Source organism: Thamnophis elegans, chromosome 1 (genome assembly GCF_009769535.1).
Source record: "Thamnophis elegans isolate rThaEle1 chromosome 1, rThaEle1.pri, whole genome shotgun sequence".
Taxonomy (NCBI): domain Eukaryota; kingdom Metazoa; phylum Chordata; class Lepidosauria; order Squamata; family Colubridae; genus Thamnophis; species Thamnophis elegans.
Genome location: NC_045541.1, coordinates 113,198,594 through 113,226,442, shown reverse-complemented (window position 1 = coordinate 113,226,442; position 27,849 = coordinate 113,198,594). Strand labels below are relative to the sequence as shown.

The following is a 27,849-nucleotide window of genomic DNA, read 5'->3' as shown; positions in this document are numbered from 1 at the left end:
ACTTGCTTCCGAGCAGAAGCACAACATGAAACGTGCAGGGTGATGCACCCAATCTGATACTTCAATTATCTGAAGAACGGATGTTTCGTTGGCGAAACTTTATGGCCTAGTATTGCTTTGCTTTACATCAAACAGTGGCAGAACTGTTCTGTGATTAGACTCCCCAGGGAGCCTTCACGAGATCTCTCTTCGGCAAGTTTCACTCCTCCACTGCAGGCTCGTTCCGCATTCAGCCTTTCGCCTGCGCGCCCTTTCGAGAAGCGGAACCTTGTTGCTTCCGGCCCCTGAATCCAGGGGAATGAAATTTCTGCTGGATCGCGGCACCGGTAAAAGGATGATCTCCCTCCGAGGCTACACAGTTAGCCATGGCCTGGATGCAAGGGCTGAGGAAGAGCAAATCGCTACAGTATGGACTCCCGATGATGGTGAGCGGTCGGTGATAGGACGAAGGGCAGCTAATTTGGTACTTGGAAGGGGAGGGGGAGCTAGTAAGTGGTTGCACTTTGTAGGTGAGCATACCATAGAGGAGACGGTATTCTCGGGAGTCGCGGCGCAAGGGCTGCCCCCACGCATTCTTTGGGACGAACAAGTGAGAAATTCTATTGGCTAAAATCCTATTGAAGGCTCACCTTTTTCTTCGAGGCTCGCTCGTCGTTGGAAGCCACTCTTGTCAGTCTGAGAAAGGGGGCGTGCGTTTGCCACTTGGAAGGGGAAACATTGGAAATATTCCTCATTCTGAGCAGGATGTCATTATTTGCATTGTGTCCTTTCCTTCGTATAGGTATGGATGGCTTATGCCAGTAGTCCTTCAGCGTTTCTCAATCCACAGCTGTCCAGAGGGATTGGACTACATGTCCCATTATTCACTTGACTATCTGGATGAGGATACTAAATATTGGACAACAGCAGTGTTGTGGAATACTTGTATAAATTAACCCTTTAAGTGCCATGAAGTCAGTGTTGATTCTTTGTAGTAATCATATATTTTAGCTTTACTCCACAATGAGCTGTCCCTAACCTTGTCTTTCAGATCTTCTGTCAGTACATGCATTGCTACTACAATTTGAGTCCTTGACTATCCTTCCATCTTTCCCTGAGGCAGCTAAGTCTTCACATAATGTGCTCAAAATATGATAACTTTGGCCTAGTAATTTGTGTCTCAAGTGAGAACTCTGGCTTGATTTTTTTAAAAGGTGCATTTGTTTGTCAGTTTTTTTTCTGTCATTCTCAACCCAGCATACTTCACAGGGTTGTTATGGGGAAAATAGGAAAAAGTATAGTCTGCTTTGAGTTATTTATAAAAATAATAAAGGTAGGATAAATACAGAAACATAAAGAATGAAAAAAGGGTCTCTCAATCCTTCTTTAAAGTCCAATTTTCACTGCTATAGAATGTCACAGGGAAAATCTTTGCTTCCACATTCCACAGGTTTAATTGTCCAGTCTAAGCCTGAAACCCACCATGTACAATAACTTGTTTTGTGTAGTGGCTGAGAATAGTACCTATTCTCCTTTACAATTTCAAACAAAATTTACTTCTTCAGTGAACCCTTTGAATGCCACTTTCTCATCCAATTCACTAGAGACCTATCTACTGATATCTATAAGGAGATAAATATGTACTACAATTTCACATTGCAAACTTCACTCCTTGCATGTAAGATCACCACACACATTTTGCCATCATCATGAAACTTCCTGTTGTTTTGGAAACTTTAATATTTTAAGAATGCTCTCTCTTTTTATTATAAAATTGCATTTTTTTGCATCAGTCTTTGTTAGGAGTTGATATATGCTGCCACTGCCTTCTTTTCCTTCCCGCCATTAGAAGAGAAAGGCTAAAAGCAAAAAGGAGAAGAAAATCTCTAATTGAGAAAAACAGTCACACCTTAAATACTGTATCTTTGAGTCACTCTAGCAAATTCTAGGTCCTCTGGGGCACACCAAATTGTAACTGTTCTATTTAAAAAGCAAATTGGCCCAAAGGTGTCTCTTTAAAATAATATTTAGAATTTGTAAAAAGAACACACAACAATTATAAAAATTAATGGGATTTAGCTTGAATAATATAATTAGATTTTAAGGGAGAAAAAGGAACAATGGGTAGACCCATCCAAAATGATGATGAGGCTTCGGGATGTTGGTGGGGGTGTGTGTGTGAAGGAAACTGGGTAAAACTTTATTGCATACACAATAAAACTAAATTGTAATTGTATGTTCTCACTGAACCTAGAATACTGGAAGTATTAGATTGCTTCTGAGTTCTGGAAGAATTCACCCTACAACTCGAGAGTACAATTCCTTTATTTTCTTCCTCACAGCCAGTTGCTATTCTGAGGAAATTCAAAAGAACAAAATTTATGGCATGTATTTTTGTTACTTACATCCTGCCTTAACTAACTCCTTAAGTTAGTTTACATGGAATCACTTTTCACTGATCCTTAAGTGGACATATCTTGGTCCTCTTGTAAGAGCTTTCTCTCCTTTTTGGGTTTTCATATTTCCTTGCCATTTCCTTTTTTATAATAAGCCCCACACTTGATTTCAAAGAGAAAACTAACTATACATTTCCTTTTTATAGCTTATAGTGCACTTGGCTCTCAAATACAGTAGATGGTGCTCCAGTTTGTAAAATGCAATAAAAGAAATATTACAGTCAATTTCTGATCAGGGTTGCAGCACCTGGTGACTCACCCTATGTGACTTTTGCTTACTGCACAGGGATGGCAAGTTTTCTGACACTGCTATAACAAATTGTTCATCAAGATAAAATTATATAATTGGACAAATAAGTTTATTTTTAATGGTGTTTAAAAGAGCTGGTTTACGAAACAAATTTAAAAAAAGAATCTGACCTGAATGGTAAATTGTTCCCCATGTCTATTCCTGGGCCTGAATTTTGTGTCCATCCAATTTTACTGATTATAAAGATAAAAAAGATTATATTACTGATTATAAGAAAAAGATGTTGAGCAGACACACAGGTGGCAATAGGTAGATAAAGCTTGAAAACCTTGCTGTTTTCTGTCCCTTCCAGAACAGCATTGTCCTGCAATTACAGGACAATGTAAATGAGGTAGTCCTCATTTAGCAACTGTCACATAAAGTGACCTTTCACATTTACGGCAGTGATTAAAAAGTAAGTTTCTGATTAGTTTTTGCATTTATGACCTTTGTAGGTTTACAACCCCCCCAAAAACTACAGTAATATCAAGCCTGTATAAGCAGATCCATACTTGAAAAGTTCAATTAGCTGTTTATTGCCAGTAGGTAAGACTAGATAAGGTTCAACAGCATTCAGTGGGGGTCACACTTTGCCCTCTCATGCCCACAGATGGATTCCAGACTAATTCCCTGTTTGACTCCTCTTCATGACTCAGCCATTTTCTCTCCCACAAATCAGATTATAAACCCAGACACAGTTTCACTTAGCAACCACCTCATTTAATGAACAAGTTGCTGGTTCAGTTTATATTTTGATCATAGGACGTATCCCAAAATGAAATATTATTACCTTAAAGATGTGCTTATGCAAAAGGAAGAAAAATAGAGACCACTTAAAGAGCTACTTAACACAAACTTTGCATTTTGCAATGAAAATGGTGAATTCAGCATATTCTGTCACGACTCACTGCTCTTAGTCAAATACTCTCACCATTAACCAGTGTTTTGCTTTGTGATTCTCATCACTCCTACTATTATGTTTGTGAGGGTTATAATTAACTAGCTTTGCTGTAGTTCATTTCAGTAACCAAGTGAGTGCCTAATGGAAAGAGTTGCAGCATTTACTTCTGAGCTAATGCCTCAATATTATATTATTCTTTTGTTCCTGGCTGATATAAGTATAATCTTTATTGTCATTGTACTCAAATACAACGAAATTGGTTGTATCTGTTATTCTAAAATATTTTAACAGAATAACAAAGTTGGAAGGGACCTTGGAGGTCTTCTAGTCCAACCCCCTGCTCAGGTAGGAAACCCTAAAGCATTTCAGACATGTGATTGTCCAATCTCTTCTTAAAAATCTCCAGTGTTGGAGCACCCACAACCTCTGAAGGCAAACTGACTGATTGATTGTTCTAACTAACGAAAATTTTCCTAGTTCTTGGTATCCTTGATTAGTTTCTATCTATTACTTCTTGTCCAGTGTAATCAAGTTGGTATTCCTTAGATAGATTTTCTCCAGGAGGATTGTCCCCAAACTGGTTTTTCACATCTTTCAGTGGTATACATATGGTCATCTTTTTTCAATCCAACTTCCCTCAATATATATTCCATATACAAATTGAATAAATAAGGGAAGTGTACAGTCTCCAACCCCGAACTAGTCTCTTTTGTCATGTTTTGAAATTTCCATATGTCCAGCACATTCCACAGCTTGGTATAATCAATGCAACCAAAGCCTTCTATAATCAGTGAAGCACACACTGACTTCTTTTTGGTATCCTTTGGCTTTCTCAATTATTTAATACACATCAGTAGTATTGTGTTGTGTTCCTCTGCTATTTCTAAAACAATCTTTAACATCTGGCATTGTGCTGTGATCTGTGTTCAATAATCCCAATCAGTAGTTTGCTTTCACCTGAAATTAAGAATATTGTGTGATAATTTTCAGACTCTGATAAGTCTCTTTTCTTGGCATTGGCATGTAGATTTACCACCTCCCAATCTGTTTTGTTCTTTAGATTTGTTGGTTCTTTGTCATTTGCCATATTTTCTTTAATTATGAAAAAGAAGTGAAATACATATTTTATTGTAACATGGACACAAATTAGAAAAAAAATTGAGCCAGTGTAGTGTGCTGATTAGGTGTTGGACTAGGACTGGTGAAATCCAAGTTCATTTTTACCCTCAGCCATGAAAGCACATTGAATAACCTTGGACCAATCACCTCCTCTCAGCCCAATCTACTTCACAGCATTGGAAATGATAGGTGGAATGGCACATATGATACCTTGAGTTCAGGGAGGAGGTGCGATGCATAAAATCTATCAAATAATGCAGTGTGTCCTTCTTTGGAGAAACTTTGAGGGGAAGTTGTTTTTGACTCTCCACAACAGAGTTGCTTGTCAGACAGTTCCAACGGTGTTCATTCTGAACTGGCCAAGCCTCTAATTCAAAATGACTACAGTGTGGTTCAAAGAACCATTTACTCATGTTTGCACTATGGAATACATCTTGCCTTGTTAAAATTAGATTTGCAAAATGCCTTCTGTATTCCCTCACCAATTTTGAACTACATGTGTTAATCTTGCTTAAGGAATCTCCGCCCCCCCACCATGAACCTCCTTGTGTATTTTATCTTGTACATTTATTTCCATGCTGAAAAGGTTGTACTGAAAGAGGTTGAGAGTGCACGTACTCTCCAGCCACAAGGAATTCCCAGCTGTTGAAGCATCACAACCATAGTGACAAACTGTTGACACTCCTTTATAAATGTCAGTGAAGCAAACTTATGAGTTAAACATCCATGCAAAGGAAGGGTAAGTGATGTTTATTCATGTGTTAAACAGTGATGTAGAAAAAAAACTAGTCAGGCAGTACTGGACGCCAAATTTGTTGGATTGTTGATGAATATGGAGCAATCAAGATGCCTCTCTTAAAACTGCTGTTTAAGCAAAGGCAGTTAAACAGGTAGTGCTAAATAGCATTAACGTATGGATAAGGTGAAGGTGCGAGGACTAGAGCTTTTGATTGAGGCTCTGACATATCGTTGGAACAAGCCCAAAATGTATAGAAACAAAAGCATATAAACTAGTAGAGCATTATACCGTTTGCTATAACTTCAACAAGATGTTGGAACAGATAGTGTCTATAAGCAAGCAGAAAAGCAACACCCAATAGATATAGAATAAAATAGATTGTAAAGTCTTTATCAAAGGTCATTATCAGAAAATTCAGCTGTCATATAAAAATACAGGCGATCTCAGAGATTGGCAACTTGGTTAATAATCAGAACACAAAGGGTAGAAATAAATGAGCAATTTACACCCTGTTGAGTTATGTATAGTAGGCTTCTTTGTGGATAATTTTATTATTATTATTAAATATATATGCTTTACATCTCACTGCCAAGCAGTGCCTGTACGAATGAGTGATGAGGTGGCCATTTTTGATCACGGTGTCAATCTGAAGTGGTAAAATCAAAAAGAGATTGTGAAAGAGTTCAAAAAGAATCTCTCCAAAGTGACTGAACGGGCTTCAAAATATCAAACAAAATCCAACATAAATAAGTTACTTTGATGCATCTTGGCAAAGGGAAATGACAAACCAAACCAGTGTGAATATGATTTAAATCAAGTCAGTTTAAATCATGATATAAATCACTAGTAAAAAAGCTTGACTTAAATCAACTCGATTCAGATCATAATATTTACAGGGCAGCTGTCATCTCTGTCCCCCAGCAGTTCCTCCTCTCACCCGTTGTTGACTCACCGACAGTCCTAATATTGCAGAATATACAGCTTCATGCCACATAACTAAGCTCCATTTCATGCTGAATAAACTAAACTTTTACTGTATCGTAAATAGAAAACTATCTTAAGAGATTTTTGCTCCAAAAGCATTTTATTAAAATAAATTTGATTAAAAAAATAAAAAAATCCAATTTAAGTAAAAAATCCAATTTAAATTAAAAAAATCCAATTTAAATAAAAAAATCCAATTTAAATAAAACAATATTTTTTTAAAGCATCAATTTGTCTCCAGTCTGATCCAAACTTCACCGGTGTAAGAATGGAATCTGAACTAGTAATGGAAAGGAAAGGAAATGTGAGTGAAAATAACCCAGTGTTCAATTGCTGTGAAAACGTTTATAATTCCATGTTTGGAATCATGAGAAAGGGAATAGGAAATAGAATTAACAATTTAATAATCCCTTTACATAAATGTGACACACTATTTGGAGTACTAGATACAATATTTACAAACATGGTTTAAGAAGGACATCCCAAAGTCCAGTTGCCTCTTGAAAAAGCACCTTTGGGACAACCATGACATGAGTATCTCCACAGACCTTTAAGAATGGCATTATTGAGCTAGAAGAGGTACAAAAGTGTATTTGGGAATTGAAGCTGTTCTGCCATAAGGAAGGACAACAGTAAAGACAATTCTATAGCTTGGATCAAAGGAATGTAAATGGAGACACGATAGAGAAATGTAAAATCATCATGAATGGCATAGATCAGGTAAAAAGAAATTTCTTCTCACCATGTTAAAACTTGAGGTTATCCATTGAAATATAGGGAGACACACAGCTTACAGAAATATTTTTTAATATCCAGAACATAGTTAAATTGTGGAATTTTGCTGCCAACAGTTGCGCTATTGTTAGCCAATTTGAATGGGACTAGACAAACTCATGGAGGTTTTGAGTAACTATTAATATATCGATTTCTATTTTCACCCTTTTGAATCATAAGTGAAAATCTTAAAAGTAAGTTACTCAGAGGTAACAAGGGGAGGGAGTTATTTTTCTCCATTCCAGACTTGTGAGCTTCCCAAAAACATTCAGATTGTCATCATTACACTGTGGACTGGATGGTCCTTTGGCTTGACCTAACAAGACTGTTATGCTTTTATACATTTCCTTGCCCAGAGCTGCTACTTGTTTCTCTTCACGTTGTCTTTTGCTCGGTGGGGTGCTTTGTGCAAACATACAGTGTCTATTATGTTTCTCCAAGATGGGTGAGAGTGTTAAAGTTGCAGTTGTCTCCTCACATAAAAGATGCCACAGAATGAGCAGTTTATCTAGAATCAATAATGTATTATTGCAAACTGTATCCCAAACATGTGCGAAGGTCAAGAGTTATGTACACATTTTCAATGAAGTCTTTCACTTTGATCAAAACTTAGATTGAAGCAACGCTGCATAGCACTTGAAAAGATAGTTCTTACAAAGCGGCTACACTATTTTGAGCTGATAAGGGTGGTTCTTAGACATAGATGTCGACACTTGTGCAGAAGCCTCTCTTACTGAATTGACCCAGCAGCTCAACTTGAATTGATCAAACTCCAGTTCTGCACAGAGGTACAGCTGTTTGTGTGCCTATGAGTAACATTAAGTGTAATTTATGTTTGTTTTTAGCAATATAAACTACATCGGATGAGCCATTTCTTTTACAGTCAAGAAATATTAGGAAAATAAATCATTTCTAGGAAAATAAATATTTTTTCTTTTTTAAAAAAAAGAACATGCCTAGTCACATGCCTTTACCTGTTTAACATCAATGATTTACTACCTGGCTGCTTACCTTAGTAGTTTATCAAGAGAAAATGTGGTCTGCGAACTGCAAACTTTGTAATATGACATGGAATTTTGAATAACATGAAGTTGACTTTAAAAAGTTTTTAAAAAGTAACTTCTGCCTTATATGTTTAATACAGGTCAATGATGTGAGAGCTGTGGCTTCATGGTGCTCATAATGCCAGTTATTTTAGAATATATAAGCCATTATTTGTCCTTCTTAGACATGGTAATAGCATGTTATTATTTCCAGCATCAATTTCTGAACTGGTACCATAATTACCCCCACCACCAAACAGAACTTGTATGGTTGATGTTTGCAATGCTATGTATTCTTATCTTCAGGATCACTCCATGCCAGATCAACAAAAAGTGGCAGGTGATCTTTAAACTAAGTGTTATGCATCTAATTATCAGACAAAAAGAAAATTCCAAGGAGAACATTTGCAATATATGTAGCTATCCTATATTTCCAGATAAATAATCCTCATGCAAATTTTCAAGAAAATCCATGACTATCAACAAAATCTCTTTTATTAATCCATGCTAAAGCACCTTGTGTTGAACTGAGAATCAAAATTGAGGGTCAGCAATGAAATATAGTATTCAATATGGATCATATAAGACCCAGATTGTGCAAGGCTGTTTCATTATCATTGTTATGCAAGGCAGCATGTGTAAAATCAGTTAAATAAGGAAGCTAATAATGATATATTTTTTGTGGGTATGCAGTCACTTTAATTCATTTTTCATTGGTTGAATTACTAAATCTGTTTCCAGTTAACCATTTTCATTCAGCAGAAAAAGTGACAAACTATGAAGTGTTACATTTTTTTAAATGTTATCATATGTTGCTAAAGTGCAGAATAATTTATTTTGGGCAAACATATTTTAGTTGGTATATGTTCCCTAGTGCAGGATAAATAAAATTGCCTTAGTCTGAAACATAAGAAATTCAAGAGACATTATAATATATTTTTCTTTAAGAAAGAAGCTGAATAATATTTCTATGCCAAAATTGCCTCTTATACTTACTTGCCTAGTGAAAAAATGAAGGGCTGCAGTTTCCAGATGTCAGATTGGAACCATATAGTAACGGTAGACTACACAGATTGTAATTTTTTTTCAAAATTGAAATATCCCATGCCTTTTCATTTCTTATTGAGTAAAGGGGAGGGATATAGTATTTCACTTGACTTTTCCAGTTCTGCAGTTTTGTAATGAATAAAGACAACTTTTGATTTAACAGACTAATGGGTAAAGACTAGCTATTACAGCCAAATGTCAATTAAGTTGCAATGCTTTTGTCAATCATAAAAACACACTTGTACATAAGAAGACTTGCTATATTGTATGAGTGATTACCATTTTTAAGGGAAAGCAGTGAACATTTTCCGAACCTATCCAAGAACAGGCAGTGTTGTTGCCTGAAATTCAGACAAAATTCAGATTTTTGTTGTTGTGGTTGAATTGGATGGCCTTTGAGAGAGAGAGAGAAAAAAAGACAGAGAGAGAGATGAAGTACATTTGAATTTTGGATTTTTGCTAGTTTTAGGTTTTAAGTAGTAATTCTATTCAGCTCATGGTTTATGGGCTTGAGAAGCAGAAGTCTTACACAAGAGACTTGAAAATAAAATATTTGTTCCTTAAAATTTGTTGCCTTTTTCCTTCTCTCCAGTAGACAATCTATGCTACCAGCAGTGAACATAAATTTAGAGATTTAGGTAAAATGAATGCAGTTTTGTGATTTGGCTTTCAGAGTCAATGATGCAGACCAGTGGCGCCGCAGAGGTTAAACTGCAGTATTGCAGGCTGACTCTGTCCACTGCCAGAAGTTCAATCTTGACCGGCTCAAGGTTGATTCAACCTTCTATTCTTCGAAGATCGATAAAATGGGGACCCAGATTGTTGGGGGCAATATGCTGACTGCTTAGAGGGGCTGTAAAGCACTATGAAGCACTATATAAGTGCTATTGCTATACAGATGTGTTAAGTCCATCTGGTAAGAGAGGAGAGTCTAATAGAGCAAGTTGCAAAGATGGAGCAATTGCTGCCTATTTTATTAACAAAGAATTCAACTTTTGGAGTTGTGCTGAATAGCAAGTGATTGGATAATCAGAGGTGTGACTGAATGTATCAAATTGGTATATTGATGAGTGATAACCAACTTTAATAGTTTGCCAGATGCTTTCTGTAGCATAACATGCTTTTTTTTTCAGAAAGAAAATTGAAATAGGTTTTTAAGAATCAGTTAAGGAAACATTAATGTCATTTCATGAAACATTTACTAATGTTCATGAAACATTTACATCAAATTGGTCAGCTTTGCCATTTCAGCAAATTCTGACATTTTCACAATCCATTCCCCCACTGTGGGAATTTGATTATTCTTCCATCATTGAGCATACAATGGTCTTTCTGCAGTTCCCATTTATAAAATTAATCTTCCATGAGTCGTTTCTAATCCATTGTCCATAAGTCCCAATATGGTTTCTTCACAATATTTATCTTTAAACCTTTTGCATGGTTATATGAATTTGTATCCCAATTTCTTCGCTTCCGCACAATTCCACCATGGCATGATAAAATGTCTCCTGATGTTTTTCACATTTTCAACAATGGTTTCAAAAATACATCTTTATATATTTTTATTAATTTCTCTGGTATACCTACTGTTCATTCTCTCATAATCTGCATATCCTATCCAAAATTAGTACTTGCTTGACTTGCTACCATTCACTTAGTAACTGAAGTTTCCATAGACCTATCTAAAGGATACAAAGTCCTAATGGTTGCCCATCCCCCCATGTAGTCACATGACCACACTTTAGAACGCTAGGTCCAACCTTCCTAATGCCGCAACCTTTTAATACAGTTCCTCATGTTGTGGTGACCCCCAACCATAAAATTATTTTATGTTTTCCATATTTTTTTCGAAAATATGTGATTTCCGATGGTCTTAGGCGACCCCTGTGAAAGGGTTGTTCGACCCCAAAGAGGTCCCGACCCACAGGTTGAGAACCGCTGCTTTAGAAGCTCAGCAACTTGGTCGTTTGCATCATCCTGCAGTTATATGACCATATTTATGAATATTTTTGCCTGAAAACTGCAGTTGCTTTCAGTTTTCAAGAAAACTAGCTCCATAGTGAACCACTGATTTATTTAACAACTGCCTCATTCACTTAATGGCCACAGTGGTCTCTTTACAAAATAGGCGGTCATTTAACCACCACCACAAAAATGGTTGCAAAATTGTTTTAACCTGTTTATTTCACCAAAATGCTCTAAAGAAAGTAGGTTCAGCAAATGGGATTCACCTGAGGCTTTGAGCATGCTGTTATTTTCTGTGGCTCCTGACGCTCCATTTGACAAGATCCTTCTGGAACTTGCTAGACTTCTCTAAAAGGACTGTCCCTCCAAAAAGTGTGTAATTGTATAATCTCATGGCTTCCTCCTTGTCCAGGAAAGCTCCTTTGGCTCTGGCACAAAGCCCAGCTGCTGGTAATCACTCAGCATCTTTAACTAGAGTAGGGTTGTTAAGTCACTATTGTTCTACCCAAATGTCAAATTTGTTACATCTCTTATACCACATATTCTATGCATATGTAATGTGCTTTTGGTTTATAGTCATCTGTTTATATATTTTTTTTCTTTTGTCTTCTTGTGTTGGATTCTTGAAGGCTTAATAGACAAATCTGTGTGTGTAAATACATTAGTATGAATTATTGGTATTACATTTTGTAAAATGGAAAGGATGTAACATTTTGCTGATGTAACATATTTTTTCATAACTTTACAACAGGCAGAATAAATATAATATAACTCTGTATGTAATTTTTGTTATTTTGTTTGGCATGTAAAATATTAACACTTATTTTGCTAATTTAAACTTGGAAAACATTTCTTAAAAAATATGTGTAGTAAGTACTTCTTGCAATGATTCCAACAATGATACAAATAGGTTGTGTAAACAGCCAAAATTCAGTTTGGATTTGAAGTTCTGCTTTGGTTTTTTATTTAAAGTTTTAAAAATTGACGTTTAATTTTTTTAAAGATTTAATAGTATTAGGGAAGCGTCGGAATCGCATAGCAGAGCATAATTACATTTTAAAACTTGAAGGCATTTTTAATGGCATCTCATTCTAAAAGGTCATTTTATTTTCTTCATGCCAATATCTCTTGTTTTATTATTCCTGTTCCTAAATCTTAGTGATTTAAACCTATAAATGAATTGATGAAAATGTAGGTGAAGCAGAAATTTATTTAACTATATAATAGGACCACCACATATAAGCATTCTAGTCATTCACTGCAGCAAGAGAGGTTTCCAGACATAACGGTCCCCCACGCCACTGGACTAAGGTCTCTTCTTCTGAGAGAATTGTGCCATGTGATTCCACCATCATAAGTTTCTCATGTGCAATTCGTCTTCAACTGTGCGCTTCTGCTATGGGACTGTAGAGTCATCTCTGTGTCCATAGATGAACTGCACAACAGCATGACTTTTTTGAACCCAAAGAGCCACCATATATGTAGGAGCCTAATTTTTTGAAAAGTTCCAGGAACATAACTGGATCTTTGTTTACCTTCGTGTCTGAATTCATCTAGCGATCACTGTTACTTCAGCTGTTACAAGCTAGACATTGCTGAATTTAAAGTTCCAGGCAAATGAGATACAGAAAAATAGGGATACTAGAAAACTGCAGTCCTTGCATTGAGGATGCTAAACGATAAACGATATCCAATATTATTATTGAAGTCCTTTTACCATAATTTAGCAAGAAAAATCAGCATGTTGGGCTGACAGTTCTTCATAATCTTATACTTGGGCTGTTCTCTCTTTTCCTATCCTGATTATTTTTCCTTTATTTTAATATTTTAGATATTAATAGTTGGTGGGTCATTTGGGCTCCGTGAATTTGCACAGATTCGATATGATATTCAAAAGATTCGTGGCAAGGTAAGCAGAATTCTTCTCCTTGTAGGATATAAGATTCAATAATACAATACAATACAGTAGCAGAGATGGAAGGGACCTTAGAGGTCTTTTAGTCCAACCCCCTACCTAGGCAGGAAAACGTATACCGTTCCAGACAAGTGGCTATCCAACATCTTCTTAAAGACTTCCAGTGTTGGGGCATTCACAACTTCTGCAGGGAAGCTGTTCCATTGATTAATTGTTCTAACTGTCAGGAAATTTCTCCTCAGTTCTAAGTTGCTTCTCTCCTTGATTAGATTCTACCCATTGCTTCTTGTTCTACCCTTAGGTACCTTGGATAATAGTTTGACTCCCTCTTCTTTGTGGCAACCCCTGAGATATTGGAACACTGCTATCATGTCTCCCCTAGTCCTTCTTTCTATTAAACTAGACATACCCAGTTCCTGCAACTGTTCTTCATATGTTTTAGTCTCCAGTCCCCATTCAAGAATATTAGCCAACTTTTAAAGGGAAGGACAGAATTTACTTTCCAACATATAGCTGAAATTTTGAAATTCTCATCCCACACAAGTCCTTTCTATTGTATTTTTCTTGCCCATTTTCAAAGCCCAAGAAAACAGTATATTGACAACAATGGATTTGTTCATTCATTCAATCAATCAATCAATCAATTTGCATCCTTATTTTTGCCCACAAGACAGGTTATGAGAGTCTACATCTATTTTATTTTTTTACATTTACAGACAGTTTTCTGCCATTATATTCAAGGAAATTCAATCCCTGTGCCAGCCAGTGCAAAACAGAAAGCTATGAGAATAAAATCTGAAAGACTTTAGTTCCATGTTATAAACTTCCCAAGAGCAATTAATAGAACAGTTGAAATAAATTGTCAGCATTCTACTAGCAGGGGAAAGGTAAAAGTGGTGATAAAACTGTTTGTTTGTTGCTTTATTTCTTTATTGGTTAATGTGATCCAGGGCAGTATACAAAATCATTAAACAAAAATGCAAAAGAAAAGTAACACACACCAATACAGGAAAGCTGAAGCAATTAATTGTTGATGAGGACTAAAATACATTAAAGTTCACCAATTGGCAACTATATTTATCCTGACCAAGGTAAACAGCAAAGTCTTAATGGCCTTTCCAAACATCTGCAAGGTTGGAGTCAACCATGTGTGGGGAGGTTGAGGGGAGATCATTCCAAAAGGAAGGGGCTGCTGTTGAGAAAGAACATACCTCTTGGTGATATTGTTTCAGAAAAGGGACCCTGAAATGGTCCTTCTCTGTTGGACCACATGGGATGGGAAGATACCATGACAAAATAAAGGTACTCATGACAGACAAAGCTTTTGGCAGCAGGGAATTGCATGAATGTCAAGCCAAGTTGTGAATGCAGGGCAAGCAGAAATAGCAATAGAAGTTGCAGCGTTGCTTCTCATGGAAGAGCAAAGGCCTGGAGGCTGTTCTTATATAGTTCCAGGTCTAGGATAGCTTGATTACTACTGCTGTCTCCTTGAAAGAGACATGGTGATGGCCTTTCTCTGCCCTTCATAGCTTCTGACATGTTCGGAGGCTAAGCACCCTTTCAGAATTTCAAGCTCTCATTATCTAAGATAGGTCTTTATCTTCCAGGACTGTCAAATGGCTGCCACTCACACACATGGAAGTGTACGCACAAGCTCTCCCGCTGGCTTGCACAAATGGGAAGACACACTTGCTCGTTGCTTTGCAGCCCAGTTTCAAAGGGCTGATGGCCCAATAGTGGGCCACAGCCCAGGAGTTAGGGACCCCTGTTATAGGGGCTTTAGAAGTGATTTAAACTTAAATATTTATAAAGCACTTTGGTTTGAAAAGCACAAGGTAAATACTTAATTTACAGACTTCCCCTGTTGTAAAAGTTTACTAGATGTCACTACAGAAGCTATTTTAGCTGGTATTTAACAAAACTTAAACTGAGCCCTGGTTTTATTATCCTTAAACCATCAAGGAGAAATCAATCAATTGCATGAAAGATCTAATGTTTTACAGATGGCACCTGGCACCATCAAGGTTAGCTAAAATTTCAACAAATACCTCCCCAAAATGCTGGAAATGCGAATCAATACACGGAACATATTATCATTTATGGTGGACCTGTGAGGAGGCAAAATAAATTTGGAAAAGGGTCAAAAATTGGCTGGAGGCAATAACAGGGGTTAAAATAGAATGGAAACCTGAAGTTTTTTTATTAGGAATTATGTCGGTGAAATACAAAAAAGAAATCCAGTATTTAATACTACATATACTTACAGCGGCAAGGATTGCCTTTGCCCAGAAATGGAAAAACAAATTAATCCCAAATACCTCCCTTAGACCAATAAGATCTCACAGGATGGACCTTCTCCGGGTGCCTTCAGCAGGACAATGCCGGCTGGCGACGCCGAGGAGTAGGGCCTTCTCTGTTGCTGCTCCGGCCATATGGAATGAGCTGCCCCCGGAGATCCGGGCCCTCCCCACTCTCATGGCCTTTCGCAAAGCCATTAAAACCTGGCTTTTCCGGCAGGCATTCTGATTGGGTGTTTGCTGTCTTTCTTTTTAACTTCGTGTCTCCCATTTTTTTAAGTCTCTGTTTATTTTTAATTTCTTTTATTCTGTAAGTCGCCCGGAGTCCTTCAGGATTGGGTGGCATAGAAATCAAATAAACTCAACTCAACTCAACTCAAATGAAGATGAAATAATAAGAAAGATTATGGACTGTGCCAAAATGGATAAACTAACTAAAGAAATACAGGAGAAAGGAAGAATCAGAATTCTATCAGATATGGGATAAATGGTATAGGTGGATGGAGGAAAGAAACAAAAATCAATGAAAGAATATAACAACACTCAAAATAATAGTTATGAGTAAAATAAGAGGGTTAAGAATGGTGAAATCTAAATGAAATACAATAGAAGGGGAAATAATATAAGGTGAGCGATATCGATTGATGATTGCTAATATAAAAAACAGGAAGTTCCTGTTCGCATTGTATTGTATAAATGTGTACGTTTAATTTTTGTATGTGTGTATTTTACATGTTTGTTAATTTAAAAAAAGAAAGATCTAATGCCTTTAATGAAACCGTCAAGAATATTTCAGTTCATATATAAATCAAAAGACTGGGTTAAATTCCATAATTTATTTATACCCTACATAAATTAGATTTCCTAGTTGCTTTCAGAGAGGCACCATTTTGAAACTAATTACTACTGTGCAGGTAGGTAATATCTATTTGGTAGGTAATAGAATTTGATTGTAATGTATCTCTGGACAGTCACAAAGAGGAATATCTTTGGGAATGCGTCATTTCAATATAGTCAGATTTTTTTTAAATTTGGAGTTCCAAAGGACCACATAGAAAGAAAAGTAAGTTATAGAATAAACTAATTTTAATCAAACTTAAAAACAAAAGTCAATTCTTAACACATTCAAAGAAGAAATCGTGATGACCTAAAAGTTCTGTCTATAAAGACACAGTATTAGATGCGAGCCCATGTTTGCATATTCAAAGTTAAATTTTCAGACAAGAATATTCTTTTTGAAGAAGGAAAGTTTTGAAGCATTGCAATATAAAACATTTCCACTTTCGCACCCAAGCCTCAAGGGCGTTTTGTTTCAAATCTTGCACTTCAGGTTATTTAAGTGGTTTGTAAAAGTACAGGTACAGCATATTAAACAGGCTTTACAAAGGCACCTTCAGGAATTGTGTTTTAATATTTTAAACATAGGTGTCTTACTTTTCTTATTCCCTTGCCCCTTATTCTTCCATTATATTCAGGATGAGTCAGCCAGCTATTCAGTTACAGTTCCAAAAGAAGCGCTTATATACCAAGATAGGCATTCAAGTCAAGTTGAATCAAGTCTTTTTGACACAATTTTAATTGGAGAGGTGGTAAATAAATGGTCTCAATATGATTTTTTATTTCTTCTGAACCAGAGACCATTTTTACATTTTAAGGAAGTTCATTCAGGAGAGCATATCATTTAATTAACTATTTGACAAAGAGTTCTTTAGAATTCACAAGCTTGTATGTATCTTGTAGTTCTTCAGATGGTCTCATTAAAGGTAGTGATTGCCTTGAACAGGCTTTTAGAATATTTTTCTATCAGAGATCCAGGTAGTCCTTGACTTACAACCACAATTGAGCCCAAAATTTCTGCTGCTGTGAGACATTTGTTAAATGAGTTTTGGCCCATTTACAATACAATACAATAGCAGAGTTGGAAGGGACCTTGGAGGTCTTCTAGTCCAATCCCCTGCCTAGGCAGGAAACCCTATATCATTTCAGACAAATGGCTATCCAACAACTTCTTAAAGACTTCCAGTATTGGGGCATTCACAACTTCTGCAGGGAAGCTGTTCCACTGATTTATTGTTCTAACTGTCAGGAAATTTCTTTTTAGTTCTAAGTTGCTTCTCCCCTTGATTAGTTTCCACCCATTGCTTCTTGTTCTACCCTCAGGTGCCTAGGAGAATAGTTTGACTCCCTCTTCTTTGTGGCAACCCCTGAAATATTGGAACACTGCTATCATGTCTCCCCTAGTCCTTCTTTTCATTAAACTAGACGTACCCAATTCCTGCAACCGTTCTTCATATGTTTTAGTCTCCAGTCCCCTAATCATCTTTGTTGCTCTTCTCTGCACTCTTTCTAGAGTCTCCACATCTTTTCTACATCATGGAGACCAAAACTGAATGCAGTATTCCAAGTGTGGCCTTACCAAGGCGTTATAAAGTGATATTAACACTTCATGTGATCTTGATTCTATCCCTCTATTTATGCAGCCTAGAACTGTGTTGGTTTTTTTGGCAGCTGCTGCACACTGCTGGCTCATATTTAAATGGTTGTCCACTAGGACTCCAAGATCTCTCTCACAGTTACTACTATTGAGAAAGATACCACCTATACTGTACCTGTGGATTTTCTTTTTCTTGCCTAAATGTGTAACCTTACTCTTTTCACCAATGAATTTCATTTTATTAGATAGTGCCCAATGTTCAAGTTTGTCAAGATCCTTCAGTATCTTAAGCCTATCTTCTGGAGTGTTGGCTATTCCTGCCAGCTTTGTGTCATCTGCAAATTTGACAAGTTCCCCATTTATTCCCTCATCCAAATCATTGATGAAGATGTTGAAGAGTACTGGGCCCAAAACAGAGCCTTGGGGTACTCCACTGCATACTTCCCTCCTTGTAGCTGCAGTTCCATTTACTACACCTTGAGTATGGTTGGTCAGCCAGTTACGAATCCATTTGGTGGTGAGGCTGTCTAACCTACATTCTTCTACTTTATCTAGTAGTAAGCTATGGTCTATTTTATCAAATGCCTTGCTGAAGTCCAAGTAAATTATATCGATGGCATTCCTCTGGTCCACTAATTTTGTCACTTTGTCAAAGAATGCAATAAGATTAGTCTGGCATGATCTGTTTTTGACAAACCCATGTTGGCTTTTGGCTATTACTTTGTTTACTTCTAGGTATTCGTTAATTCATTGCTTGATTATCTTTTCCAGAATCTTTCCTGGTATTGAGGTCCGGCTGATAGGTCTGTAGTTTCCTGGATCTATTTTTTCCCCCTTTTTTGAAGATGGGAACCACATCAGCTCTTTCCAGTCCTCTGGCAGTTCCCCGATGCTCCAGGATCTCTGAAAGATATAGTTCAGTGGTTCTGAGATCTCGTCTGCCAGTTCCTTCAGAATACTGGGGTGTAATCCATCTGGTCCTGGTGATTGAAACTCATCTAGGGTAGACAGGTGCAGGGACGTGCAGGCAGGGGAGGCAGAGCCTCACTACTGTCATCATGAAAAGAAAACAAAATGTAAAAGGAAAAAGGCTGAGCTAGTTGCTGCCAGAGTCAGTGGATGACTCTGCTTAGTGCTTAACTGTTTAAAAAAGCCTCTAAAAAACTACAGGAGGAGGCGGGAGAACGAGGTGACTCATCTAGTCTGACTTTATGTTCACTCGAACAGAGCTAAGCAAGGGTTAAAAGCCGAAAAATTCCTGACGTAATGAGGCACGTCATTCTCCTGTTTCCTATAGAGGGCGTTTTTTTAGAGGCTTTTTAAGCAGTTAAGCAGAGTCATCCACATGGTGACTCTGTCAGCAACTAGCTCAGCCTTCAGCTCTTGTCTTTTTCCTTTTACATTTTTTTTCTTTTCATGATGGCAGGCAAGAGCAGAGTTGAAATCCCCTCTGAAACAGCTGGAAAAGGTATGTGATTGCATGCAGAGCTACATTGCCTTTACACACACACACACACACACACACACACAAACATACCCCTGGATAAAAGTATATAAGCCCAGTTTCACTGATTACAAGTTTGAAAAGGCAACGTGGCTCCACCTGCAATCAAAGGCTCGGATCGGAAGGCAGCAGGGGAATGGGGGGATATGGCAGAGGAGCTGCTTTCAAGCCATTGGAAAATATATCCAATCCAACTTCTCTGTTTGTGTTTGTTTGAGAGTGAGTGAGTGAGAGAGGAACAACTTCTCTGTGTGTCTGTTGGAGAGAGGTGGGAGGGAGGGAGAGGAAGAAGAAAAAGAATGATGGAAAACTTTTTCGCAAAGGAGAAAAACAAATGCTGTTGCTTTAAATCGGAACTGAGCATGCCTGGCTGTGGAATTCTGGGAGTTGAAGTCCACAAGTGTAAAAAATTTTTGAAACCCCTGTTTCAGTGCCTCACCAGCCATAAACCTCACTGCACGTCACTGGACATGTGCTCACTTATCATTTTCTTCCCTATTTCAACTTGGGTTCCTAATCTGACCTTTGTGGTGCTGTTTTGGATAGGTTGGACTGTTTTATCTCTTTGTGTGAAGACAGATGCAAAAAATGAGTTAAATAGTTCTGTTTTCTCCCTGTTGCTTGCCACACAGTGGTTAAGTGAATCACTGCAACTGTTAAAGTGAATCTGGCTTCCCCATTGACTTTGCTTCTCAGAAGGTCACAAAAGGTGATCACACGACCCCAGGGGATTACAACCGTCATAAATACAAGTCAGTTGCCAAGCATCTGAATTTTAATCACATAACCATGGGGATGCTGCAATGGTCATAACTATGAAAAATGGTCATAAATCAGTTTTTTCAGGGCCGTAACTTTGAATGGTTGTAAGTCTAGGACTACTTTCTTTAACCACTTCTTGGTGTCAGCCACACCTTCATTTCTCTTTCTTCTTTTCATAGTTTAGTCTTGTTTAGCCTTTTGCTTATTAGAGTGCAACTTTATGAATTTCATACTTTTTCTTCTGTTGCACATACATGGAACAGTGTGTTTGTATATACATACATACATACATACATACATACACACACACACACACACACACACACTTATCTTTTTACATACCTATCTCATTTTTTTACCATTTGCATCTTGTTCTTCAATAACTTTTCATTGCAGTATTTTTTGCCTTGTACAAGACTGATTTTTAAATAGATTTGGACCATGTTAATTGTCTGCTTTCTTCCTCTTATATTACCTAAGGCTTATGTGCCTGCATTTTGGAATCTTGGCTATAACCAGAAAGAGGAAATAAATCTTAAGTATCAGAGCCATTGTGATTTAACCATTCATAAGGCTTTCTCATTTGTTTGTGATTTAACCATTCAGACAAGGTTTTCTTGTCTGTCTGACTTTCTGTCTGTCTGTCTGTCTATTAGATTCATTTGCTGCCCATCTTGCCTAATGGCAACTCTGGACTGCTTATAAAATTAAAAATGATAAAACCATAAAAATATTTATACAAACAATAAAAATAGAATTACACTCAAAATAACACTATAACAATTCTATGAGATAAATTAGCCTGAGAGAGGTTGACTTGTCCTAGGTCACTCCATGATGCTAACAACAAGTGGAATTTAATCTCTTTTTTTACCATTACACCATATTGGCTCCAAAGAATCCATTTAACCTATTGCTCTTCTGCAATAGTAGCTAATTGACTGCTTCATGGAAGTTTATCAACAAGGCTAAAAATTCCCAAGCATCCAGCTTCTGCACTTGAAAACTATTGTGGCTGATTAGATTGAGTGTTTATGTCCTATAAAGTAAGCTAATTTGTTTTAAAGCCAAGCTTGCTTTTCTGTGGGTTTTCCAGTTTTATGCTTTATGCTTCTCATTGGTCTTCCAGTTTTAAACTTGCCTCAAATCAAGAATTAGCTCCTCAGCTTTCTCCAGCTATATACCATTAGGAGAGCTCATTTCAGAATTTACTGTAGCTCCACATCTTTGTTCACACAGTGTTGGTAATAGTCACCACATTTATATTTTATATAGATATTTAGTGAGGGGGGGGGGGGAATTCTTGTCCCTTCCCTTCTCTTTTTCTAACAGCCTGTCATAATAGCACAGCTAAAATCCATCCGAAGATAGCACTGGCTAACTCAACATGAAATATGTGCTTGAGGGTGTATTATGATAACAGGTGACATGAGCATGTCTTTCTGTTCTAGTTATTGTTTGAACAAGTGACCTTTCTGATAATGTAGCTGAAATAATACATTGGGGCAGACTTAAATATTTTATGGGGCCCATCTTGGCTACACCAGAATGAATAAAATGTAAGAAATAGATTAATTAGTTTAAAAAAATAAATTGCACTATAGGCTACTCTCAGAATTGCAAACTGAAAAGAGGGAGAACGCGTTTTCTGTATTCAAACATTATATGTATGTGTATGACAAAAGCACTCCCATGTATGTTCTTTGTACTGATCATCACTTTGCATTCAATCTCAAATACTTCGCTATTGATTCTATGCCTTATTAGTCTGTTTCCCCATAGTTCTAGAACGTCTTATCACTTTAAAAGCATTACAGCAGGTATTCAATCAATTCAGTATTTTTCTGAGAGCCCAATGTCTTAATATATGCCACCGTTAACTTCTGGCAGTTGAATTTCTCTTCAACTTACTAAAATTCCAGCATGGGGGAAAAAATCTTGGATAATGAGTTTTGTAAATATAATCAGTCTTGAGACATTGAATTTTAATGAGGCTTCTGCAATCTGGAGCTATTTATTTTGTGATTGCTTTGGTCTAAACCAAGGTTCAGGGAACATTCTTACCTATGAAAATAAATAAACCTGAACTTCCTTTGAGATTTATTTCAGCTTTCCATTTTATGAATAGAAATTGATATGAAAGATTATCAATAAAATGCTTATAATGATATAGCTTATCTTTCTTCTTCTTACTTGAAATAATTAAGGTTTTCATGCTAAGTATAAATTATTGGCCAAACCTACTATGATAGAGCCTATTGGAATTTTGATTATCTGAGAATGAACTACGTAAGAATTCCTTTTCCTTTTCTCTATAAAGAGAATTGCCTATATTTGAAGGTGCAGGGAAATTACAGTCCTTCATAGGTAACGTTTTCTTTCTAATTAGAAGTGTTTAATTGTTATATTTTATTAATCAGATGGATCCAGAATTGGAAAAGAAGCTCAAAAAGCGTAAGGTGACACTGGAAGAAGAATATGAGGTATGATATTGGTATATTTGCTTTATTATGTGGCTATTTGGTTATAATATGAATTCTAGCCGTGTCTAAAATTAAATGAACTTTAACTTTGATTCATAGAGACCCAGAAAAAACATATTGCTTTGAAAATTCAAAGCTTTGTAGGATGCAACCCCCATTTTTCATGTTCATACAGTACTGCAAATGCAGTTTTACTATTAAGAAAAACTGCAGATCCAATAGCAATAGCAATAGTTAGACTTATATACCGCTTCATAGGGCTTTCAGCCCTCTCTAAGCGGTTTACAGAGTCAGCATATTGCCCCCAACAACAATCCGGGTCCTCATTTTACCCACCTCGGAAGGATGGAAGGCTGAGTCAACCTTGAGCCTGGTGGGATTTGAACAGCCGAACTGCTGAACTGCAGTCAGCTGAAGTAGCCTGCAGTGCTGCATTTAACCACTGCGCCACCTTGGCTCCAATTAGAATGTGCATGTATTGTTGTGTTGCATTTGCCAGCTTTAAGATAGGATCCATGTGGCTAATTGCAAATAAGCATTATTCTTTAGTGATACAGACTGTTAATCTGTCAGCTCCTTGGACTTGCTGTACAATTCTAGCCTCATTTGGTGCTCAGCTTTAAAATGTATACCAGATTTTAGAACCCCAAATCAAATGGATTCACATATTATTTAAATGGGCATTAATGCTATTCCAAATTAAATTTTATATAATCCAACCAATAGGAGCAGTAAAATGCTCCGGGTAAAGAGCTGTGGTGGTGCAGTGGTTAAAATGCAGCATTGCAGGCTAATTCTGCCGACTGCCAGCAGTTAAATTCTCACTGGCTCAAGGTTGACTTAGCATTCCATCTTTTCGAGGTCGGTAAAATGAGGACCCAGATTGTTGGGAGCAATATGCTGACTCTGTAAACCATTTAGAGAGGGCTGTAAAGCGATATATAAATCTAAGTGCTATTGCTAATTATAAAACTAAAACTCAAAAATAGTACTTTTTTTACATTCTTCAGATGAATTAATTCAGTACTACTCATTACACAATCAGCAAAAGAATCCTGCTTCTTAATTCATTTTAATGAAAATAATGTAAAACAAATATCCTCATTGATAAGACGGGAAGCAAGGGAAACAATAGTAAAACAGGATTACAATGGATTAAATGGTATACGCACTTTCATTTGACCTATGAAGTATATCTCTCCTAGCTTTTAGACAGAAGGTGATGGTGACAGACAAAGATGGAATATTCACTATCATAAATTTTTAATCTGATCCTCTATAGAAACTAAAAGAACATCTCAGACACCTCTTTCTGCCCAGTAAAATTTCATAGCTTTTCAGTATGAAAAAGCTGATTCTAGCTGATACACTTATTTCATTGTCTAGGCTGCTGGGTGGAGGAGGGGAAATGGGAATTGAAGGTCACTTCCCTTAAAGATCATGAATTGGAATGGACAGAAACAAGCTCTGGCTTTACATAAATGTATCTGTTTTACAGTAATCAGTCCAACTTCAAATGTTGTGCTGGGCAGAATATCACATCAATAGAAAGAAAACCAAAACTTATCAGTGTCTAAACCCAAAAATAATCATAATATCAAAAATAAACCCAAGATAGTCAGTCAAATGACCAAAGAGGGAAGAATAGAGTGAGAATCTGTTCCCATCTCAACTCTCCTAATTTTAGATATGCTAATGATTCTCTACTTTAGACCTCAGACAATGTTGACTAGATCTGTAGTTTGGTGAAGTGTTATGGAATTGAATTTTATTGACATACTTTATTTTAATGCTGTAATCCATTTTGTATCTGTGAAAAACATAATAAAAATGTTTTTAATCTATCAAACACTATGTGGGAAACGCATATAAATTAAATGCTTTTTCTGTCTCTCTCTCTGTATATGTGTGCATAAGCACATAGACACAGAAACCTCTAATTTTTCCAATAGTTATGGAGATAGGAAAGCAGTATGGAAGTAATATTTGTATTGAAACACGCAGGCCTGGCAAGGTGCCCTGTCTAAATCAGATTGCACTTCAGATACTTGAAGGATAATAATGATGCAACAATAACATAATGTTCTAATTTGGAACATAATGATATAATCTGAAAGCTGGGAGTGTTGGTTCTAATTTGTCAATTTTCAGTATCCAGACACAAGGGAATTTCTAGCTGATAATGTACAACCAAACATTCCCATTTCACTCTCCCTGAGTTTAAAAATATTGTTTTATTGCCTATTTCAAAGCACCACAGACTGTTTCAACTTTCTTTCATAATCCTGAATGAATCAGTTGCATCATTTTTGTTAACTAAAGTTATACGTGCTGCCCACCCCTGATTCTAATAAAATGAGATGCTACTCTGAGTTGAACTGCAATCTATTATATTGTCATTTGTATTTTAGAAAATCTTGCACTTTTCAGTGGTGATGAATTTAGATAATAAATCACTCAACAGTCTCTTATTTTCCATTTATTAGGGATTACCTAGATTTGAGCTGGGAATTTCATTTTCTTGATCTGAGAGGTAAAGAAATAATTCGTTTTAGACTGATGGATCATGTTCAGAAGAGATTGTTTTCACACGTTCCCTTCCTTTTCCACTCCACAAAACACACTATTTTAGATAAAAGGTGTTTAGAACTACTTTAGAATGCAAAATGCTTCTTAGAACAAGGGGAGGGGTATTGCTTTTTGCTTTCTATGTAATCTTCACCTTCCCTAGAAGGAGCATAGCGAAGAGGGCTGAAAAGAGCCAGATGGAAATTAATGATTCCGACCATATCCATTTAACCCAGGAGTCCCAATTTTTTTACTTTAGCTACAGAGAAAAAAGTGATTATGCTGAAGTATGCTTTTATTTGAGTTCATTATTAGAATATTGCCTTGCTATTTATCTCTGCAATCTTTTATAGTCATAGTTGAGTTTGCATACTGCAATACTCACACATCCCCATAAACTAGCTGATTGTTACTTTAGATTATAGTTGGTTTCATACTCAGCCAAATGTTTAGACTGCATTTGTCCACCTATCAAGTCCTTCCCAAGGATCTGGGATAGGGAGATGTTGCTGTTTAATAATATTAAAATAATTGTCACACTGATGTAAGCTGTTTCAAGTAAAGCTGACTTTCGCTAATGACTAATGGTGAATTTATCAATGCCGACGGGGTTCAAGTGATGATCCAGATGTTTTGGTATTGCATCCAAGACACCTATTATTATTGTTACTATCTGTCAGGCCTGCAGCCATCTTTTCTTTTGGATCTTTGGCCTGACACACTTTCTATTATTCTACTATGCATTTTCTATTGTGGAAAATGGGAGGGGGGATTGTAGGAGTTACATGCGATTTAGTCATAACAAAATTCTTTCTAGAAAGCCAAGGTCATCCTTTGTCTTTGCACCTCTGCACCTGCCTGGAACAGGTTGGGTGGAACTGCCACCATGGCAGTGGAACATTGGACCATGTGATGGACTTGTGGATGTGGGGGCAAGACCTTGAACTTTCAACTAGATGTGGAAAACCGGGAAGCTTTCAAATTCAGGTTTTTCCAGATGTGCCAACATGGCTCTCTTAATAAATTGGAACTTTGAGCAATACTTTGCTTTGGACTCTGATTTACTTTTGGATGCTATTTGGAACCCTGACACTATCTTTGCTTTGTGTTGTCACTATCATTCTTCCCCTATTTGCACGTATTACCCTCTTTCCTCAAAAATAAGATCTCCCTGGATAATAAGCCCAATTGGATATTTGAGTGCATGTGCTAAAATAAACCCTCCCCTGAAAATAAGCCCTCCCCCAAAATATTGCAGCACAGCAGCAGCCATGATGTGACCACGCTCGCCACCTCCTGCACCTCAAAAATAATAAGACCTCCCTGAAAATAAGGCCAAGCTCTTATTTTGGGGGTCGAAAGAAAGTAAGACCCTGTCTTATTTTCAGGGAAACACGGTATTATCATATACACATCAGCTGTCAGTTCTTTTCATGACATTGATGTTCATCTGCATCAAGTTCTTCCCAAGAACCTAGGTTGTCATAATGTATTGGCATAACATATGTGCAGATGCATGCAGTATGGCCTTTTATAATTGACAGAGGGAATTTTTTTACCAATGTGCTGATTTTCTAAGTGCTGTCCAAGATTTTTTGGTATGGCACTCAGTGTGCTGATAACCTCTGGGACTACCACAGCCCATTTATACCATAATCTTTCCATTCAGAAATTACTATTATTCAACATTATGTTAAACATATTATTATTATTCAACTTATTATTTAACAAAATAATTGTTATGCATTGTTATTGTTATGATTGTCTCACAATCAGCCAGTAAGAGCCTTTGCAGTTCATGGTTCAGTATGTTGTGTGATGCCAGCAAACAGAGTTAAGTCAATTAATTAATGATGCTTTTAGTATGTTCTGTGAACACTTCCCATTTAATAGCATACATATTGCAGAAATAAGCAAATAAACAATATTTCTATGTTCTATGTTATGACTTCTCTTCTTCTTTTCTTTTTCCATAGAAAATTAAAGAAACCTCATTTGATGACTGGAAGAACGTTAGAGGGCCCCGTCCATGGGAAGAGACTGGGTCTGATCGAGAGAAGAGGCAATAGCAGTAAATTTTGCCTAAAAGCCAACAACCTCACTGATTAACTAGTGGCGCCCTTGAACTGTTTTCTTCCTCCTGTAAGATGAATAAGATGGGTGAATGAATAGAATCAGCTGTTAAGTATATGGCTGTGTTTGGCATGGCCAAATAGAAGCCTTATAAATAAATATTTTGAACTTTGCCGTGGCAATAGATATTGCTACACCAGTGAAATAAATATAGCTAAGAACATGAGTTTTTATGTTCTTAATGACTTGAAAGGCAAAATATAAAGGTAAGTTGTGTCCCAGTAATTTAATTTCAGACACTTACCTTTTTATTAGATTTGTGTTATTAGGACAAAAATCTGTTCCATCCATATCCATTTATATTTGCAATTCATCCTAACTTTTGTATGCAACTTTACTTAATATACAGTATGTAATCAAAATATGGTTTCTTGGGGAACTGACATTGATGTAACTTTTCCTAACATACTTTGTTCATGAGAGTCTCTAAAGATAAATTGAATGATGCTCAATTCTT

The 27,849-nt window shown here is 36.7% G+C and overlaps 1 protein-coding gene across 2 annotated transcripts; it reads left to right on the top strand.

Moving 5' to 3' along the window:
• Positions 1 to 315: 315 nt before the first annotated feature.
• On the top strand, positions 316 to 27,849 carry LOC116515806 (cytochrome c oxidase assembly protein COX16 homolog, mitochondrial). 2 transcript variants are annotated; one of them, XM_032228057.1, is made up of 5 exons: positions 316 to 425; positions 13,128 to 13,205; positions 22,629 to 22,691; positions 25,178 to 25,224; positions 27,236 to 27,321. In XM_032228057.1, exons 1-4 carry the CDS (start codon positions 366 to 368, stop codon positions 25,214 to 25,216), a joined length of 240 nt encoding a protein of 79 aa, XP_032083948.1. In that variant the 5' UTR covers positions 316 to 365; the 3' UTR covers positions 25,217 to 25,224; positions 27,236 to 27,321. The 2 variants fall into 2 exon arrangements, with proteins under 2 accessions (XP_032083948.1, XP_032083940.1); XM_032228049.1 differs by lacking the exon at positions 25,178 to 25,224 and having other exon boundaries at positions 318 to 425; positions 27,236 to 27,849.